General features: G+C 43.8%; 1 protein-coding gene across 1 annotated transcript in view; it reads left to right on the forward strand.

The window, feature by feature from the left end:
• Nucleotides 1-20528, forward strand: part of MEGF8 (multiple EGF like domains 8) — a 106627-nt gene that overhangs the window by 77235 nt on the left and 8864 nt on the right. The window contains 8 exon segments of the mRNA XM_089687375.1: nt 1277-1487; nt 3241-3455; nt 4367-4574; nt 6828-6993; nt 7214-7406; nt 8310-8480; nt 15234-15364; nt 18153-18285. Of these exon segments, the coding sequence (XP_089543501.1) occupies nt 1277-1487; nt 3241-3455; nt 4367-4574; nt 6828-6993; nt 7214-7406; nt 8310-8480; nt 15234-15364; nt 18153-18285 (1428 nt within the window).

Here is a 20528-nt window from a genome sequence, read left to right on the forward strand (position 1 = left end):
CCCTCCCACCGGGCGTTTTCAGAGAATATAAATTGTGCAGGGATTGTGATGAAGTTCCTGCTGCACTTTATATCTACAAGAAGGATGGTTTATACCAGTGTAGGGTGGCAACAAATGCAAAATTTATTAAAAATTTGAGCTATAAATATAATTATAAACAACAAATGAATCCTAAGTGATTCAGTGGTGCTGTTAATAAAATTAATAAGTGACTAATTAATGAAAGTTCATAAATTCATTCCAATGTGATAATCTTTTATTTGTTTCCCAAAACCGGAATCACCACATGTTCAAAACAAAGCGGTCCCTTTTTGGGTGTACACTCGCCAAATTTCCATGCCTCCCACTCTCATGGTCGGCATATATCACTTTGAAAAACATATAAAAAGAAAGTTTGTCAATATCAGTATATCCACAATCCTCCTTGCTCCTCTCTCCCAGAAACAATGGCCATGAAAGAGTAAAAAGGTAAAAACTCCAATGGTGCAGTACAAATAACACCTTTAATTAAATAAATGCAGACAGCCACTCACAGAATAACTGAAACATGCACGCCTGTAGATCATACATAATAGTTTGATATGGTGGGTTGCAAGCAGTGCTGTTACCACCGCTGGATCTCAAACAATGGTGCTCTGGTGTCACTTCCGGTCCCGGTCCCAGACGTCACTTCCGGTCACTGCACAGCCTCGTCCTGGCGCGTTTCATCACTTCCAACTTCGTCATAGGGATGGCTGTGCGGCGCGGTGCTCACCTTATATATCCTCCCCACCGCTGGAAGTTGGCCCAAACAAACTATTCCCTACACGAACATGTTTGCCCACTGGGCACAATGTATAAACTGTGTGTAGCCTCAGTTAATATAGTATGCAACACTGTGTTCTAGGTGTGAGACAAAACCGTCTGTCTCATACCCAGAACAAAATAGTGTCAGGCTGAATAGTGCTCAGCCAATTATAGGCAGCTTTGTATTCTATCAACAAATACAAAACTTCCTCTGATTGGCTGAGTCGGAGAGGCGGGCAGATGACGTTGTGATCTCAGACTCAGCCAGTCATTGATAGAAAACAAACCTTAGCCCCAATAAAAATAAAGTGATAGTAAAGCTGGACCTCAGCTCTTAATTCTTAAGTTAACTTAAGATGCAGAATGATGGAATGCCCTTGCAGCACTGCTGTTTCCTTGATTTAAGGACAGGAAAGTTCTGTTTGTGAAATAAAAAGCTTCATTTTAATACATTTGACATAAATGAATATATCCTCTGCTTCTTACTTAGGGAGCCCCACGGTGCAAATGGTGCACAAACTGTCCAGAGGGAGCGTGCATTGGCAGTGATGGAAGCTGCACCTCAGAGAACGACTGTCGCATTAATCAACGGGAGATATTCTTGGCCAGTAACTGCTCTGAGATCTCTTGTGAGGCTTCTGATTGCCAAAAGTGCATTGCGTCTGGAAAATGCATGTGGACCCGTCAGTTTAAACGAACAGGTAAGAAAAACTAACTAAAGACAGAAGTAGTGATTATTCTCTCTCCTTTATGTCTTCTTTCTCTCTCTAGTTCCTTGATAATAGCAGACAGCTTGACCGACATCTCTCTCTATCCTGGCACATGTGTGCACTGCCTCTCATTTGTTCCTTGTTCTAATTTTCCTTTGTCTTCTTTTCTACCTCTCTCTCCCCTTCGTATAGTTGTGTCTCTTTCTTTCTTTCTTTCTCTCTCTCTCTCTCTCTCTCTCTCTCTCACCCTCTCTCTCTCTCTCCCTGCCCCCCTCTCTTTCCCCCTCTCTCTCTCTCTTTCTATCTTTCTTTCTTTTTCTTTCTTTCTTTCTTCCTTTCTTTCTCTCTCTCTCTTTCTATCTTTCTTCTATCTTCCTTTCTCTCTCTCTTTCTCTCTCTCGTTCTTTCTTTCTATCTTTCTTTCTCTCTCTCTTTCTTTCTCTCTTTCTCTCTCTCTTTCTTTCTTTCTTTCTTTCTTTCTTTCTTTCTTTCTTTCTTTCTCTCTCTTTCTTTCTTTCTTTCTTTCTTTCTTTCTTTCTTTCTTTCTCTCTCTTTCTATCTTTCTTTCTTTTTCTTTCTTTCTTCCTTTCTTTCTCTCTCTTTCTTTCTTTCTTTCTTTCTTTCTTTCTTTCTTTCTTTTTCTCGTTCGTTCGTTCTTTCTTTCTTTCTTTCTTTCTTTCTTTTTCTTTTTCTTTCTTTCTTTCTTTCTTTCTTTCTTTCTTTCTTTCTTTCTTTCTTTCTTTCTTTCTTTCTTTCTTTCTTTCTTTCTTTCTTTCTTTTTCTCTTTCTTTCTCGCTCTCTCTCTCTCTTTCTTTCTCCCCCCTCTCTCCCCCCCTCTCCCCCCCCCCCTCTCCCCCCCACTCTCTCCCCCCTCTCCCCCTCTCTCCCCCCTCTCTCTCCCCCCTCTCCCCCCTCCCCCTTCTCTCTCCCCCCTCCCCCCTCTCTCTCCCCCTCTCCCTCCCCCTCTCCCCCCTCTCTCTCTCTCTTTGTCTCTCTCCCCCCCCCCCTCTTCTGTCTATCTAATTTTGTTCTTTTTTTTTCTCTCTCGCTCTCTCTCTTTTGGTCTCATGCTTGTTCACATTATGCCTCTTCATGCCTTTCTTCCATTATGTCTCTTGCACAATGTCTCTTTCTGCCATGTCTTTTGTGTAGTCTCTCTCCATTGTGTCTCTTGCATGTTTTCTCTTTATGTATCTTGCTGTTATGTTTCTCACTCCTTTTCTCTCTTTTTTTTCCTCTTTCACTTTTTGCTGATCATTTTGTGACATTCCTACACCCACTTGTTTTACCTCATTGCCTTATTTTCTTTCTCACTCTCTGATTCTGTCTGTTCTTGCCGGTCTCTCTCTCTCCCCGTCTATCTCACACACACACACACGTATCGACATTTGGCCTTTTCAGCAGGAACTTTCCGAATTTCAATCTGTGTGTAGCTCTCTCAGTTAAACAGAAGCTGATTGTTAGACTGGCTTCTGCAAATTTGTCCTGTTGGAAAACCAACATTTGATCAGCCGCTGGGAGTAGGGAAGGAGTCCCCACTGTCAGAGTACAATAACATTGGGGTATCCACATTGCTTCTATAGAAGCAGCAATCTGTTTTTTTTTTTTTTTTTTAAACTCACTGGTTTTAAAAAAAAAAAAAAAACCCTACGGTGTGTACCCAGCTTTACTGTGCCCTTTTAATTCTCCGCTTATCACATGTTTTTCCTCTTTTCCTCTCTTTTACTCACTCTCTCATTTGTAGGGGAGACCCGGCGGATCCTCAGTGTCCAGCCAACATACGACTGGACGTGTTTCAGCCACTCATTGCTCAATGTCTCGCCAATGCCTGTGGAGTCTTCCCCACCTCTTCCTTGTCCCACTCCTTGCTACAATCACAGCACATGCAATGAATGCCTCAGCTCCAAGGGGGCAGACGGCGGCTGGCAGCAGTGTGTGTGGAGCGTCGCTCTTAAACAGGTAACAAAGAGCTTAGCCAAAAGCTGGATTATTTTCCACTATTAACAAAATTGTCATTGCTGTTATTATGGATGAGATTATTGCTATAACAATTCATATTGCTTTGTATTTAGAAAGCTCTTATTTATTTATTTATTTCAGGTACTTATATAGCACTGTCAATTTACGCAGCACTTTACACATATATATATTGTAACTCAATTTACCTCTTCCTGACCTGGACATTTGTGCTATTCTGGATCATGTGATCACAGATATTGGTTTGCAGGCCTCACAGTAGCAAAGTGGTAGCACTAGGGTTGCCAGTTTGAATTCCAACCATGGCACTACCTGCATGGAGTTTGCATAGTTCTCCCTGTGATTGTGTGGGTTTCCTCCAGGTACTCCAGTTTCCTCTCACACTCCAAACACATGCTGGCAGGTTAATTGGCTCCTTTCTAAATGGGGCCTAGTATGTATGAATGTGAGTTAGGGACCTTATTATTTTATTTATTTCAGGTACTTACATAGCTCCATCAATTTACGCAGCGCTTTACATATATATTGTACATTCACATCAGTCCCTAACCCTCAAGGGGCGTACAATCTAAGGTCCCTAACTCACATTCATACATACACATACTAGGGCCAATTTAGACAGGAGCCAATTAACCTACCAGCATGTCTTTGGAGTGTGGGAGGAAACCGGAGCCCCCCGAGGAAACCCACGCAAGCACAGGGAGAACATGCAAACTCCATGCAGGAGGTGCCATGGACGGGAATCGACCACTAACCACTAAGCCACTGTGCCGCCCTTATAGATTTGTCAAGGGTTCCAAAGACATCATGTGCATCATACCTATAAAACAAATCATCAGACTGCCTCTGTCATGCCTCTTGTGCCCTTAAAATGAATACTTTTCTTTATATAGTGCATGAGTCCCACCTTCCTGCCCATGCGTTGTGCCGCTGGTGCCTGTGGCAGAGTCCTGAGTGGTACAGAAAGCTGCTCTCCAGCCTGCTCCCGGCACACCCACTGTGCAGCCTGCATCCAGCATCCCCGCTGTGGCTGGTGTGCCCGCAAAGAGGGCAATGGAGAAGGAAGATGCATGGAAGGAGGTCCCAGTGGACCCACACAAGGTAGGATACATAGAATTATAACTGTGCATGCAGAAGGGGCAAGTCATCCCAAAACATCCCAGTACTTAGTACTGCTAGCTATCAAAAGGGACACAATGAAAAAAGCTTAATAAAAACAGAGGTCTTTGTTACATTTTCAAATGTATGCATGTAAAAGCAAGTTACCTGTACCAAATTGCCTCTGTAAAGGGTATCCCTATCTTTATATATTAAAGATTTCAGATGAAGTAGACCTGTGCCTGTTTATATACACTATATTGCCAAAAGTGTTGGGGCGCCTGCCTTTACATGCACAACCCCCCTCCACCAAACTCTACACTTGGCATAATACAGTCAGGCAAGTACCCTTCTGGCAATTGCCAAACCCAGACACGTCCATCAGATTGCCAGACAGAAAAGCGTGATTAGTCACTCCAGAGAACACATCTTCATTGCTGTAGAGTCCAGTGGCGGCGTGCTTTACACCACTGCATCTGCCGCTTTGCATTGCACTTGGTGATGTAAGGCTTGGATGCAGCTGCTCGGCCATGGAAACCCATTCCATGAAGCTCTCTACGTACTGTTGTTGTGCTAATCTGAAGGCCACATGAAGTTTGGAGGTCTTTAGCTATTGACTCTGCAGACAGTTGGCGACTTCTGCACACTGTGCGCTTCAGCATGCGCTGACCCCGCCCTGTCATGTGACGTGGCCTACCACTTTGTGGCTGAGTTGCTGTTGTTCCCAGTTTCTTCCACTTTGTTATAATCCCACTAACAGTTGACCGTGGAAAATTTTGTAGCCAGGAAATGTCACAGATGGACTTATTCCACAGGTGACAACCTATCACGGGACCACGCTTGGTGTCACTGAGCTCCTGAGAGCGACCCATTCTTTCACAAATGTTTGTAGAAGCAGTCTGCATGCCTAGGCGATGATTTTATACACCTGTGGCCATGGAGGGGATTGGAACATCTGAATCACATGATTTGGAGGGCTGGCCCAATACTTTTGACAATATATTGTAGATGTGATAATCAGTTGTGCACAAACCTTTTGCTATATAGTGTACATGTGAAAGTAATCTTTTTTTAATGTGAATAATATTATCAGTATGTTAATGGGTTCAAAACCTTGTTTTAATGTATAGTTTGTAATTCTAGTTGTTCATGAGGACACATATACTGCATTCACTCATTTAGTAAAAGTCGAAAGTAATCTTTCCTTAGAATCCTAATTTTGCGGAGTTTGATTTTAGTTCTGTTCATGCCAAAGTATTATTTTGGTACAAAGGGGCTAAGGCTGGCCATAGATTATCCAATTTTCTTGCGATTTTTGGTTTAGATTTACCAAAAACCATATAATAGGAGGTCGAATCTAACAACACTTTCAATTGTATCCAATTAGACAGGCTCTTGCACTACATAGTTGAAGGTAAATCTAAAGGAAATTGGGCAGAAATTGGACAGAAAATTGTATAGTGTATGGCAAGCCTTAGGCTGGCCATACTTTATACAATTATCTGGAGATTTTTGGTTTAGATTTACCAAAAACCATACCGGATATCGTATGTACTCTCCAGCGCCTCAGGATGTGCACAGCCAAAAGAGAAGCCAAGGGTACCAGGACAGCGACAACCAAAGGAAATGTTCCAGGGGTGCAGCCCTCCTCAGATGAGGAAATCAGCCACTGGATAGAGAGAAAACAGGTGGCGCACACACCTAGTGCATTATCCAAGGTTTATTGTAGGAATGAAATAATAAAAACATACAGACGAAGCATGTATCTAAAAAGCATGACAATGGCCACAACGGCAGGCAAGGTGTTCTCACTGTCAGTGCGGTCAACTGGCCGACGCGTTTCGGGGACGAATCCCTTTCCTTAGAGCTGATGACCAACCTCTGATGCTGATGTATGATGTATGGACAGAAAGAGCCTCGCTGTTGATGCCTGAGAACACCTTGCCCGCCGTTGTGGCCATTGTCATTTTTCTATGCTTTTTAGATACATGCTTCGTCTGTGAGTATGTTTTTATTATTTCATTCCTACAATAAACCTTAGATAATGCACTAGGTGTGTGCGCCACCTGTTTTCTTTCTTACCAAAAACCATATAATAGGAGGACAAACCTAAACAACACTTTCAATTGTATCCAATTAGGCAGGCCCTTGCACTACACAGTTGAAGGTAAATCTAAAGGAAATTGGGCCGAAAATTGGAAGATAATTGTATAATGTATGGCCAGCCTATGTTCCTAATTGAAGTTCTGGTTTTAGGTATGGGGGAGCAATGCAGTTCTAGGGAGTCTGACTGGGCTTTCATGTCCTGCCCGCCTGAAAACGAGTGTCTGAATCAGCATCATGACTGCAATGAGACTCAAAACTGCAGCGACCTCCTTCACGGATTTAAGTGCACATGCAAGAAAGGCTATACCCTGCACACGTAAGTAAACAGCCCTAGTCTTACGAGAAAATCAGTCTATTGTTTTTGGATGATCTGATGAATTGGCCAATGACAGCAACTAGATTACTTACTCCTCTGACTTGTTCACTTGTGACTGTACATTTTAGTAGGTGATTTTTCTCGCATCCACCTGCAGAACAGGCGTTAATCCATGTGCGGTGCTGCATTTTCTTCTATCTCGTTCTGTTTTGTCCTATAGCATTACAGGCCTGTGTCACCCCGTCTGTGAACATGGCTGTGTGAATGGAACCTGCGTGGAGCCAAACAGCTGCCGCTGTGACTTTGGCTATGTGGGAGAGAACTGCTCAGTGGCCTGCCGCTGTAATAAACATAGTGACTGTGAGGGTCTCGGAAGGGAAGATGTGTGTAAGCAGTGCCACAATAACACCATGGTATGTGCTTTTTGTATTTTTATAATATCTCTGTTTGGCATATTATGAAGAATTTGTGCTTGGAAAGCCGTAGCAAATGAGAAATCATAAATGTGCTCCCTTCTTCAGGGGCCTACATTTTAGCTCTGAAGAAGGAAGTATGTCTCCCAAAACGCGTCAGTATACCTCATTTAGGTCTCCCATCACTTGGGACCGTCACCACTGACTCTTTATCTCTGTTTTAATCCCCTTTGGTTTGTGAGTATGCACTTTTATGCTTTTTAATAAACTCGTGTTTCACCACGGTAATGCACGAAGAGAGTGCGCCCTGTTTTTGCTTCTCTTTACCATGATCCACTTTAGTTGGGTGCATCTTCAGTTTTTCCTTTTTATTTGATTATATATAAACTGAAGCAGAGCAAAATTGTTGCCCATAGAAACCACATTTCACTTTAGTTTCTCTGTGGGGTAAACCATGGATTCTTTCAGATTTTATACATCAGTTTTAGAATTTTTATCCTTGTGTGTGTTGCCTTGTAGGAACCAGTTTAAGTCACTTTTGTTCTAGAGAATCAAGAATTTGATTGTGCTGCTATGGCCATACAATCATTTTAAATAAATGATGATATACTGACAGATCTGCAGGTGACCTGCATGGCATCGGTGATCTGCTAATCACTGGTGCAATGCTTTCCAGGCTCCTGCAGACAAAAATAATGAATGCACATATTTTTACCTGAAAAAAATGCATTTATTATTTTTTTTCTAAAAGGTGAACTTATCCTTTAAATATTTTTTTAAATTATGTACTTTGTGTCAGGTGACTGCTGTAAAAAGTGCAAGATGGGAGCTCTCATTCAGTGATGTGGCACATATGGAAGGAGCTGTTTTTAACATTTTGAGTGTCTCTTCTGTCTCCTCCAGGGAGAGCACTGTGAAAAGTGCAAACCCCTCTTTGTGGGATCAGCTATTAATGGAGGCACATGCCGGCCCTGTCTGGATTTTTGCCGTGGGAACAGCGAAGTGTGTATCACTATGGAGGAGCATGAGAGAGCCCAGAGAGAACCAGAGAAGTATTCCTTAGATCCAGAGAAGGTGCGTGTTGGATAAACGTACAAAGACACATTATAAGGGAACTGCTTTTGGTATCTTAAATTGTCTTCTGCTGCAGCTTACCAGTCCTTAGATCAGGAGGCTGCATTAGTTTTTTTTTCTGTTCACCTGGTGATCCTGCCAATAACATGCTTCCTGTCGTAGAGTCACAGAGGTGAACTGGGCAAGGATTTAATTTCTGAGCACCATAGTTGTCTGTTCTCTACATGAAATAAGGAGCTCACTGGATATTTAGCAAGATCAACAAACATTTTCTGTTTCTTTTTTACCAATAAAGCAGATTTAACAAAATGCTTTCAGTCGTGTAAGGGAGCAAAAGAGAGCAAACAGCATTGTTAGGTTTCATCAGGGGCGGACTGACCATTTGGAAACTCGGGAATTGCCCGAGGGCCCGGGGTTAGTAGGGGGCCCCAGGAGATGCCCCTGGTACCTTTTTCATAGGCTTTTTTGAGTTTGGGCAAGGACACAGGGGCCCCATGATCCCCTATTGCCCGGGGGCCCCATGAATTGTCAGTCTGCCCCTGGGTTTCATATACACTTTAAAATGCCCACACACATTTGTCTCATTTCACAATGTTCTTTATGATTTACCGATATACGTAGGGCAAGGGTCAACCCATTCATTTATATCTAATCAGACTGTAGTGTGTGGCCGGCTTGCTTTATATCTGATCTCTTTTTGGTAGGTTTCCAGGCAGGCTTTCATAAAGGATTAAAATGTAAAGGAATATAGCGAGCGCTCATATATTCAGCTGCTAGAACACTCAAAGGAATCACCAAAACCTTGTAACATAAATCATATAAGTATAGTGCAGCGCTGGACTATACTTATATGTTTCATAAAGGATTAAAAACCCGACTTACATATAGACAATAGTGAAATTAATAAAATAAAGATGAAGACTTAGGGCTCATGTACACTGCAGCTGATAAACTCACGTTCAGGAGCTTTTCTGCAGTTTTTTTTTCAGCAGCCCTGAACTCTCCCTAATGTTTTCCTATGTGGCCATGTACACTATGTCGTTTACAGGCAGCTGAGTTTACAGTCATTTTTTTTAATGCAGAAAACTGGCGTTAAGCAATAGATTTTATCAGCATTTCAAACGCAAAACGCTTGTAAACGCGGCTAACCACATTTATAGGCCTTTTGCGTTTGAAAATTTTTTTTAACTCTTCTATTTCCAGATGCTGTCTAGAGTCTTTTTTCACCATGAAAAATGCATGCAAAGCGTTTTCCCGGTACTCAAATGGACCCGGTACACCATACTTTGAGGTTTTGCATGAAAAAAATTATGTTAGACACTGCTGCAATAATTTCTGCACAGAAATGATCTGGAACACATCCAAACACCACAAAAAAAAAAGACAGCTAATCCCAATAAATACTGCTTTCTCTGCTTTTGCTCTCTCTATTTCTTTCAAAATGTCTGAAATAGTTAATTTTTTTACTGTTTTTCAGTGCATTTTGGGCATTTTGGAAGGTCTCCTGATATTATCTTTAAAAAACGCTTCTAAACACAAACGCGGTATGCAAATGCGGCTAAACAAACTTTTTTTTAACCCCTTGGCGCCGGCACCTCCCAGCCCTTTAAAGGTTTCAGAAGCCATGAAGCAGGGCGGGGTTTTAGGGTCGTGTGACCGCCGTGATTCGCTGTCACGGCGGTCACATGATCAGGAAAGGTCCCGATCGCAAGAGGAGATTGGGACCTTTCTGTGAGCACCAGACATGTGTGCTGGGAATGCGAAGGGCGGGCGCTCTCAGCACATGTTTTTTTTAATTGCACGCACATGTGTGGCCGCTCGGCGTCAAGGACCAGACGTCGGGAGGCCGCACATTTGCATGTGGCCGGCGCAAAGAGGTTAACCTACGTTTTCCAGCAGTCAGTTTCCATTGTTCAGAAGTGTCCTGTGTACATGGGGCCTTATAGCTAGCTACAGATGCACTAGCATCATTGGGTTTTTCACAGCATCCTCACTGGAACACAGCTAAAAATGACAGCTTATGTAGTATGATTTGCTTGCTCATGTGATAAGCCGCAAGCAGGTCAAGCTCACTTTAAACTATTAATACGTTAAAAACCTGCTTGAATATGGAGTAAAACTTACAAACTTCTTATAGATATTATAATTATTATACAGTATTTATAAAGCGCCAATGGTTCGCTCAGCGCTGTACATTACAAAGGGGGACAGAACATGTGACAGAACAATACCAATACAATGCAAAACATGAGGGGATCGAGGGCCCTGCTCCTTGGAGCTTACAATCTAGGAGGGAGGGGATGGTGGCACAGGAGGAGATAGCTGTGGGGGATGGAGTGGTAGGAAGAGTGGAGGAGGTCGGCAAGTTATCAGGGGGTTGGGTAGGCTTCCCTGAAGAGATGGGTTTTCAGGCTGCGCCTAAAGGAGAGGAGAGTAGGTGATGGTCTGATGGGTTGGGGCAGGGAGTTCCAGAGGATGGGTGACACCCTGGAGAAGTCCTGGAGGCGGGCATGGGAGGAGGAGACCAGGGAACTAGAGAGAAGGAGGTCTTGTGAGGAGCGGAGAGTGTGTGCTGGGTGGTACTTGGATATTAGGTCGGTGATGTAGTTCGGGGCAGTATGGTGGACGGCTTTGTACGTCAGTATTAGGATTTTGAATTTGATCCGTTGTGCAATCGGAAGCCAGTGGAGGGATTGGCAGAGGGGGGTGGCGGAGATGGAGCGGTTGGAAAGGTGAATGAGTCTGGCAGCCGTATTCAGGATGGACTGAAGCGGGGATAGCCAGCGACAAGGCAGGCCAGTGAGGAGGGAGTTGCAGTAGTCCAGTCGTGATATGATGAGGGAGTGGATGAGCTGTTTAGTGGTTTCTGGGGTTAGGAAAGCGCGTATTTTGTCGATTGTTGCGGAGGTGGAGTCTGCACGAGTTTGTTAAAGATTGAGTACAGGTTAGATAGAGTACAGGTGATAATTAAACCCAGTTCTGCATGAATTCAAAGGAAAACAGTTCATTTGCGGTGTGACACTTCCTAAAGGTATGCTTCTCTTAAGAAATATTACACTTAAAGTTAACCAGGTTGCTCAATATTTTCGCTTGCTAACATCTTAAACTGGACATATATTATACATTTTTCCTTTAGATTTACCAAAACCATATAATATGAGGGTATACCTAAACGCTTTCATTTTGTATGCAATCAGGCAGGCCTTTGTTAAAGGTAAATCTAAAGGAAATTGAAGAAGAAAATTGTATAATGTATGGCCTGCTTTAATTTACTGGTGCCTTTATCTTTTGAATGGCCCTGGATTTGAGGCTGTGTAAATGTTGACCAGGGGTTCCCTGGTCCTGAGCTTCTCTCGTTTTCTGAACGTCCAGCAGCTACATCTCTATGTTCTGCAGAAGGTGGCTCAAGTCCTTTCCAAAATCCCTTATGAGAGGCCTGCTCAATATAGCTGTACTGGATTTTATACAACCCAGATTAAAGAGTAACTCCATTTTGGTAGAGAAAAACCACAGTCCCCTCATGGTGATCAATGTGATTGCAATGATTTTAGAAAACTTATAGATTCCTACTGACTTCTCCTCTGTAGGAATAGCTCTTTGTTTGACCATGTCCTGTGCAGACTGATTCTTAATAGGGTACTGGTTTATTTTAAGCAGGTGATGCAGTTTTAGTGTTCTGATGAAAAAAGTTACAGGGTCTGAACATATTAGAAGTAATTAACACTTGGGGAGTGAAGGGATGGACGCTGCTCAACCAACCCCAGGAGTCCAACATTGAGAAATGCCCACCGGGGCGGCGAAACATGTCAGCCGCATAGCCAGAATGGTGGCTGAGGCCATTCATCAACATTGGATTCCTGGGGTCAGTTGAGCAGCGTCCATCCCTTCACTTGTATTGGCTGACACTGGAATCGCTCGGACTCATGTTCCCCTCTGCTCACTTGCTGGTGGGGTGATCCTTTTCCTTCCATCCAAAGCTTGGAATGGCGTCATAAAGTAAACCCTTGGGGAGTATTTCACCAAAAATGACATTTTTGTTGCAAATTATGCCTAAAATCTCACGTGTATCTTACTGTAGTCTTCTGGGAAAATCAATGAGCCAGTCACACAAGTAGTACTTTTTGGAGGCAGTTTGCAGACCAGCAGTATACAGACGGTTCCCAGGTTGCCATATTGCATTGATTTTACAAAAACTTAGAGCTACATTATTATTATTATTATACAGTATTTATAAAGCGCCAATAGTTCGCTCAGCGCTGTACATTACAAAGGGGGACAGAACATGTGACAGAACAATACCAATACAATGCAAAACATGAGGGGATTGAGGACCCTGCTCTTTCGAGCTTACAATCTAGGAGGGAGGGGATGGTGGCACAGGAGGAGATAGCTGTGGGGGATGGAGTGGTAGGTAGAGTGGAGGAGGTTGGCAAGTTAGCAGGGGGTGGGGTAGGCTTCCCTGAAGAGATGGGTTTTCAGGGTGCACCTAAAGGAGAGGAGAGTAGGTGATAATCTGATGGGTTGGGGCAGGGAGTTCCAGAGGACGGGTGACACCCTGGAGAAGTCCTGGAGGCGGCCATGGGAGGAGGAGACCAGGGAACTAGAGAGAAGGAGGTCTTGTAAGGAGCGGAGTGTGCGTGTTGGGCGGTACTTGGATATTAGGTCAGTGATGTAGTTCGGGGCAGTATGGTGGACGGCTTTGTATGTCAGTGTTAGGATTTTGAATTTGATCCGTTGCACAATCGGAAGCCAGTGGAGGGATTGGCAGAGGGGGGTGGCGGAGATGGAGCGGTTGGAAAGGTGAATGAGTCTGGCAGCCGTATTCAGGATTGACTGAAGCGGGGATAGCCAGCAGCGAGGCAGGCCAGTGAGGAGGGAGTTGCAGTAGTCGAGTCGTGATATGATGAGGGAGTGGATGAGCTGTTTAGTGGTTTCTGGGGTTAGGAACGTGCGGATTTTGGCGATGTTGCGGAGGTGGAGTCTGCATGAGCTTGTTAAAGATTGGACTTGGGGCTGGAAGGATAGGTTGGAGTCCAGAATGACACCAAGTACATGAAATGGAAAGGCAATTTAAATAGCAATAAATACAATATGGCCTGTGTAGCAATTATATATGCTGTACTATTTTTTTTATTTGCTATTTCTTTTCCATAAAAGCGGAGTTACCTTTAAGGTAAACCAAGCAGATCACCTGGCATTGGCACAGCATTGCAGTGGACATACGCTTCTAAAATCATATTAAAAAGCTCTCTAAAAGATGATTAAAGCGGAGTTCCACTCACATTGTAAAAAAATAAAAGTCAACAGCTACAAAACCTGCCACTTGCCTGTCCCACGATCCCGCGGGTGCCCACGCCGCAGCCGTTTCACTGGCCGTCCTGTATTCCAGGCACCGGCATCTTCAGTGTGGGCACCTGGCTGTGACAGCTTGCGGCTTCACAGCCGGGTGCCCACTGCGCATGTGCGAGTAGCACTGCGCTTTCTGAATGGCCCCGTCGTCTTCTGGGACCTGTGACGTGTCCCACAAGACTACGGGGAGGGAGGGTAGGAGGACAACTTCCGCTTCTGATCGCCTAGGCGATCACAGCAGAAGTGAGAGTGGGTACCTGTCAATTTCGGGAACCCGCTCCCCAAATGTGCGAAGGAAACCTCCTTCACAAGGGCGCTCATGACCGTACAACGTGAACTGTCAGCTTTTTTATGTGGCTCATAAATCATATTTATTGTTCTGTCTATCATGATAGATGCATCTCCGTAGAAGTGAACGACATTTGTCCGCACATGCTTAGAAAACTTGGGACTGGCTGATAAATTTCCTACAGCACAGGTGTCAAACACAAGGCCCGCGGGCCAAATCCAGGCCATTTCATGTGGCCCTTGCACCTCTCCTGCAGGTACCCCCTGGTCTCCGCCCCCACCTTGTCTCAGCAGTCGGCAGCAGAGAGGATAATAGAACTCCTCTGCCAAATTCTGCACCTCTCAGTGCAGCTGCAGCACCCCCTCATCTCCTCCTCCCCTGGTCTCAGCATTCAGCAGACTCTGGTAACTGACTCCACTCCTCCTCTGGACCTTCTCCAGACCCTGCACTTTATGCTTTCCAGCTCTGCCCCCAAACGCGATGCACAGTGATGTTAGGGAGGGCGTGGGATTCTTCTGATGTAATGGGGGGTGGGGTGCCGTGGACATCTAGTCTTACAGATACAACCAGACCCTTAGAGGGCCACCATAATGCTGATATGACCCACAATGAAATGGAACTCGACACCCCTGTCCTACAGTAACTGTGTGGCTCCCTGTTGGCCACATGGCACAGATCTGCCTTTGGCCTGGACAGGTGAGTATAGGACCTTTGGAGGCAGAAGGTTGCAATTCTGATTCCTTGAATGTATTTTTGTGTAGCTGGCCTGTCCCACAACCATTGCCTCCCTTCTGTTTCTGGAAGTCTTCTTTAGATATCCGCATCTAAAAGGAAACACCCGTGTGTGTGTATGTTCCTGCTCATGGCTTTTTCTGACCATGAACATACTCAGTGCCCTGCAAGCCATCTCCTGACAGACAGCTGCAGGATCCAATTGCTTACCTATCTTCACCTTGTCTCTGCCACCAGCAAGTTCGGAGAGTGTTGTGGTTCGTGGAGGACCTGGTGGCTGTGAGGACACCAGTGATTGCTAGTTGAGGGGGGCTATCCTGTAACATTTCTTTTTTCTTTATCTGGTGCATTTGCCCATAAATTGCTTGATTTTCTTTCTCCAGATCCCCACTTGGGTGACTCAGGGCCCCACAGAGGACACAGCAGTCTGTGTGCATTGTCAGAATAACAGCCTTGGGGACAAGTGTGAAGGCTGCCTGCCCGGATACTTCCTCCTGGACAAACGCTGCACCAAGTGAGTGACATCAGACCCTTGCTGGAGGAGCTTACACTCTAACATACCTACCAGAGTCACTTAGTCACTGTCTCCCAGGGCCTGGCTTGCACATCTTTAAATATGGGAAATTATCTCAGAACCTCAGCTTTGCAAGTCAAGAGTCATAACCATTGTTATTAATTTAAAGGATGGAAAAAAAAAGTAATTTAAACTAACAAACAATCTACTGATTCCTGCTACTTGTTGTTGACGGATATGAGCCCATAGCAGTGGCTGCCAAGCCTGTATAATGCATTTACAGGCTGTCGGTGGCTGCAGATATTTGTGGCTGTTGCATACCCATATGGAAGAAAAATATATCTGAAATATATTTTAAAAATATTCCCAAATATATTGACATATTTGAAATGCTACAATTTTGGCCATATTTAATATATTTCAAAATATATTGTACTACACACACACACAATTTTAAAATATATTTTACTATTGTAAACACACACACTGCACACACACACACACTGCATGTTGAAATGCGTTTTTATTACAAAACATTTTTAAAAATACTTTTCAAGTATACTGTGTCTTTAAAAATACAAATCTACATTTTTGGAATGCATTTACAAATATATGTAAAGCTATATGTTAAAATGACTTTTTGATAAAAAAAAATCTGAAGAATATATTTAAAAAAAAAATATTTTTTAAAATATATATTTTGTAACTATATTCTTCAGAATTTTTTTAACATATAAAAAAGTCATTTTAACCTCTTCACGCTGGCCGAATGCAAATGTGCGGCCCCCCAGACGCCGAGCAGCCGCACATTCGCATTCTATTAAAAAAAAAAAAACATATGTGCTGAGAGCACGCACCCTGCGCGCTCCCAGCACACATGTCCGGTACTCACGGAAAGGTCCCGATCTCCTCTTTCGATCGGGATCTTTCCCGCTCATGTGACGGCATGTCACGGCGGTCACATGACTCTAAACCCCGCCCCCGGCTTCTGAAACCCTTAAAGGGCTGGGAGGCGCCGGTGCGAAGGGGTTAACATACATTTTTACATATCTGTAAATGCATTCCAAAAATGTAGATTTATATTTTTAAAGACAGTATATTTGAAATGTATTTTTAAAAATATTTTTCATATATTTTGTAATAACCTTTTCAACATGCAGTGTATATATATATACAGTATGTGTGTATATATATATATATATATACATACATACATACATACATACATACATACATACACACACACATACATTTATTGAAATATATTGAATATGGCCAACATTGTAGCATTTCAAATATATGTCAATATATTTGAGAAGAATATTTTTTAAATATATTCCAAATATATTTTTCTTCCATATGGGTAGTCAGAGATCACTTGCGGTTTTCACGGCTGGATGTACTTTGTGTGTTCGATGGCTGTGCGAACAGGCACACATAGCTCAGCAGACACAGCTTTTTGCTCAGAGCTGTCAAACCCAGCAGCAGGAATCAGTAGATTTCTGCTGCTGGTATTTGCACCCTGGCTCAATACGGTGCAAATGCAGTCTTTGGGTGTCGGCTCATACTTGTTTTCTCATGTCCCTTTAATGCCAACCAGAGTTCTCCTAAAGTACTTCCATGTATTGATAGTGGCATTCATCCCTTCCTACATCAAACAATGCAACAGCACAGTCAGTTCTTAAAGGATAAGTTCACGTTTTAGAACATGTAACATGTTTCCACTGCTGCTGCCCAATCCCCCCCCCCTTGTGACAGCAGTACGAGGAGAAATTCCCTGTATTAGGTTTTTTAAATTAGTATGGCCGTATAGTGCTCCGCTCACACAGCCGTGTCATTCACTCACCGAGTTCTGTGAATGAACTACAAATACCAACATTTTTTGTGAATGTCAGCTTGTAGTTCTCAATGAACTACCCTGAGGCTGTGGTAGTTCATTCAGTCCTCTCGTCAGTGTTCAACTGTCTGCTTGTATGAGGTACGAACACACAAATTCAACTGACAGTGTGCTGGAGACCTGTGTGGCTAACCGCTGTTGCAGTGCTTTACAGGCTCAAGAAAAAAAAAAAAAGCTAATTTTTTTACCTGCAAAAAGATGTGCATTTATTTTTTATATTTTCTTGTGATCTTATCCTTTAAGTGGGAAATAAGCCTATATTAATGCAGTATCAAAAGCTGCTTATATCAGACTCTTTGTGATTATTTTTCTTAGAATGTTTTAGTAATGCTGTTGTAGGCTGGGTTCACTTCTTGCATTGAGGTGATGTGCATGGTACTGTTGCATGCACCCATTAAGGCTAGGTTCACATCTGTGCGGGTGGTGCCACTGCGGATCCGCACAAAAATCCGTGCAACTGCGCCACCCACACAGAAGAATGCGGACCAGCGGGCGGGTGCCTTTAGTTCTAATGTCATGCCGCCAGCACTGGAAAACACAACCGTACTGGGAACCGAGGTTCCTGTACGGGCTGCGGTTTCAGAAGAAGTGCAGGGACTTCTTCCCTGCGTGTCACGGGGCATGGGAGTCCATTCAAATGAATGGGTTCTCGTACCGCGGAAAACACGGCCTGTACGGCCGCATAAAAAATGTGAACCAGGGGTAACAAATGGGCTGCTTTAACGCGATACACATTTGGTATTGCAGCACATTGTAAAGGCGTGACACAGGTGTAAATGTTGTCTCATGTCAAAATTCTATTTAAATGCAAAGCTTTGCTTACAAGTAATAATAATAATAATAATTAATAATAATAATTCTGCTTCTCTGAATTTCCTCTGTCTTCCATAGATGTCAGTGTAATGGACATGCGGATACTTGCAATGAACTTGATGGCACAAATTGTCCTTGTAGTAACAACACAGAGACCCAAAATTGTCAGAACAGTCCCCAGAGTGACAAGAAGGAGTGCTACAAATACCAGGTACAGCCTATGGGTGGGGTAAAGGACACTGTAGAAAATTAAGTGATACATAGCATGCTGTAAGGGACCACCTGGCAGCACCTCTAGCAACCCACTGGTCAGGCTTCCCCAGGGCGCGGAGTCTAAGTTCCGGAGCACTTGTTCACCAGGGCCCCTGATGGTGGGGATGGACTTGGAGCGCCTCGAGACCAGGTCGCGACTACCGGGTATACCCACCAGTGGTAGAGGAGTCCGCCAGAGGCTCCCGCAGGGTAAGAGTCTGATGTGAGGAGGCTGGGGGGTCCCGGTGGGATGGATGAGCTAAAGCTAGGTCAGACAAGCCAAGTCGGTAGCCGGGGGGGGGGGGGGGTCGGTGCGGTACAAAGCAGCAGGCAAAGAATGGTCAGGTCACACGCCAGGTCAGTAACAGGAGATCAGATCTATACAGGGACATTCAGGAGCGAGGTCAGGCAAGCCAAGGGTCAGGACAGGAGAAAGCAGCAAAGGTCAAACAATCCGGGTCAATAGTACTCACAACACAGGTTACAGGGAACAGGAATCACAGGAAGACCATTTGGCAACCAGTGACAGCACAAGGGGGATTTAAATATCGCGCCCTGTGCTGTCATTGGTGCCAGGCGCGCACCCGCAAACGCCAGTGCGCATGCGTGAACTCCGTCGCCGCAGCTGGCCGGGACCTAGCGCCCGCATCCCCGCATGAGAAGGCCTAGTGCGCATGCACCGGGACCAGTGCCGCGGCGATCCCTGACACATGCATTCAGTCTGATTTGACATTTATTATTTTTACTTAGTAAAACGGAGCAAAGAGTAAAGTGCAGTAAATCTAGTAACCAGTCAGAACTGATCCTGTATAGAGAGAAATAAACAGAAGATGCACCGGCCTAGTGCATTACCTTAGAAGTATGTTTATGGAATGTTAAAAATAGGTATTGTACTCACAAATAGTCAAATAAAAGGCACATCATGAAGGAACAGCTCTGTCCAATTCGCACTGCGTGTCTGTCTAATAAGAATTCTGGACATCCAAAAGACTGACGCGGTTTTAGGACTAGCCTCTTCCTCTTCCACGCCTTGCTGCCCTCAAAGGACCAGGGGGAGTCCAAATGTATTGACTAGAGAGAAATAAACAGAGGGCGCACCGGCCTAGTGCATTACCTAAAAGTATGTTTATTGAATGTTAAAAATAGGTATTGTACTCACAGCTCTGAGGAAGAGGCTAGTCCTCGAAACGCGTCAGTGGCCAGAATTTGGATGTCCAGAATTATTATTACAGACAGACACGCAGTGTGAATTGGACAGAGCTGTTCCTTCATGATGTGCCTTTTATTTCTTGACTGTTTGTCAGTACAATACCTATTTTTAACATTCAATAAACATACTTTTACAGTAATGCGCTAGGCCGGTGTGCACTCTGTTTATTTCTCTCTATTCAGTACATTTGGACTCCCTGGTCCTTTGAGGGCAGCATGGCGTTCCTATCCCAAGAATTTCGTTATGTGGTCCCTAATCACATTGGGGTTTATTTACTAAAGCTGGAGAGTCCAGAATCAGACTCCCTTCTACATAGAAACCAATCAGCTTCCAGGTTTCATTGCCAAAGCTTCATTGAACAAGCGGAGGTTAGAAGCTGATTGGTTTCTATGCAGAAGGGAGTCTGATTTTGGACTCTCCAGCTTTAGTAAATAAACCCCATTGAGTCCAGTATCTGGGTTTTCCACTTCTACACTGAGAATTCATCCTGTACCAGTGTGGTTTCAGTAAAGTGAAAGCTGATACAGGTTACTTCACCTTCCACATAAGTAATTAGTAGAGATATTTAACACTGACTAAATTTATTATTTATTTATTATTTAAAATATAATTTTCTTTATCGCACATTGATACAGGAATTCTGATACTGTTGGGTTGTTCTGCTGCCTACAAGGCCAGAGCCATGGCATAGCTCTGGGTGTGACCATGTCTCTGAAGAACCAGAAGGTCCCTCATGTTTGGATCACAGGGCACATTTTTAGTATTTCTGTTCCTGATGGTTTCACTCTGGGAGGGGTTAATGCTGCAGAATTGTCTTCCGATTCTTAGTTGATTGGGCTAAGACCATCAGAAGGGATCTGATCCTGTGAGTTTAGAGTGTTTGAAACTTTTGCCCTGAACTACAGTGTGGATGGGTTGTTAGAGGTCTCTCGTCTCATTTCCCATTTGAGTTTTCTGTCAGTTAACATGAGGTGGACTCTTTGGCTAAAGGG

Source organism: Staurois parvus, unplaced genomic scaffold (genome assembly GCF_062004578.1).
Source record: "Staurois parvus isolate SC_StPar_1 unplaced genomic scaffold, SC_StPar_1.0 ptg000423l, whole genome shotgun sequence".
Lineage (NCBI taxonomy): Eukaryota > Metazoa > Chordata > Amphibia > Anura > Ranidae > Staurois > Staurois parvus.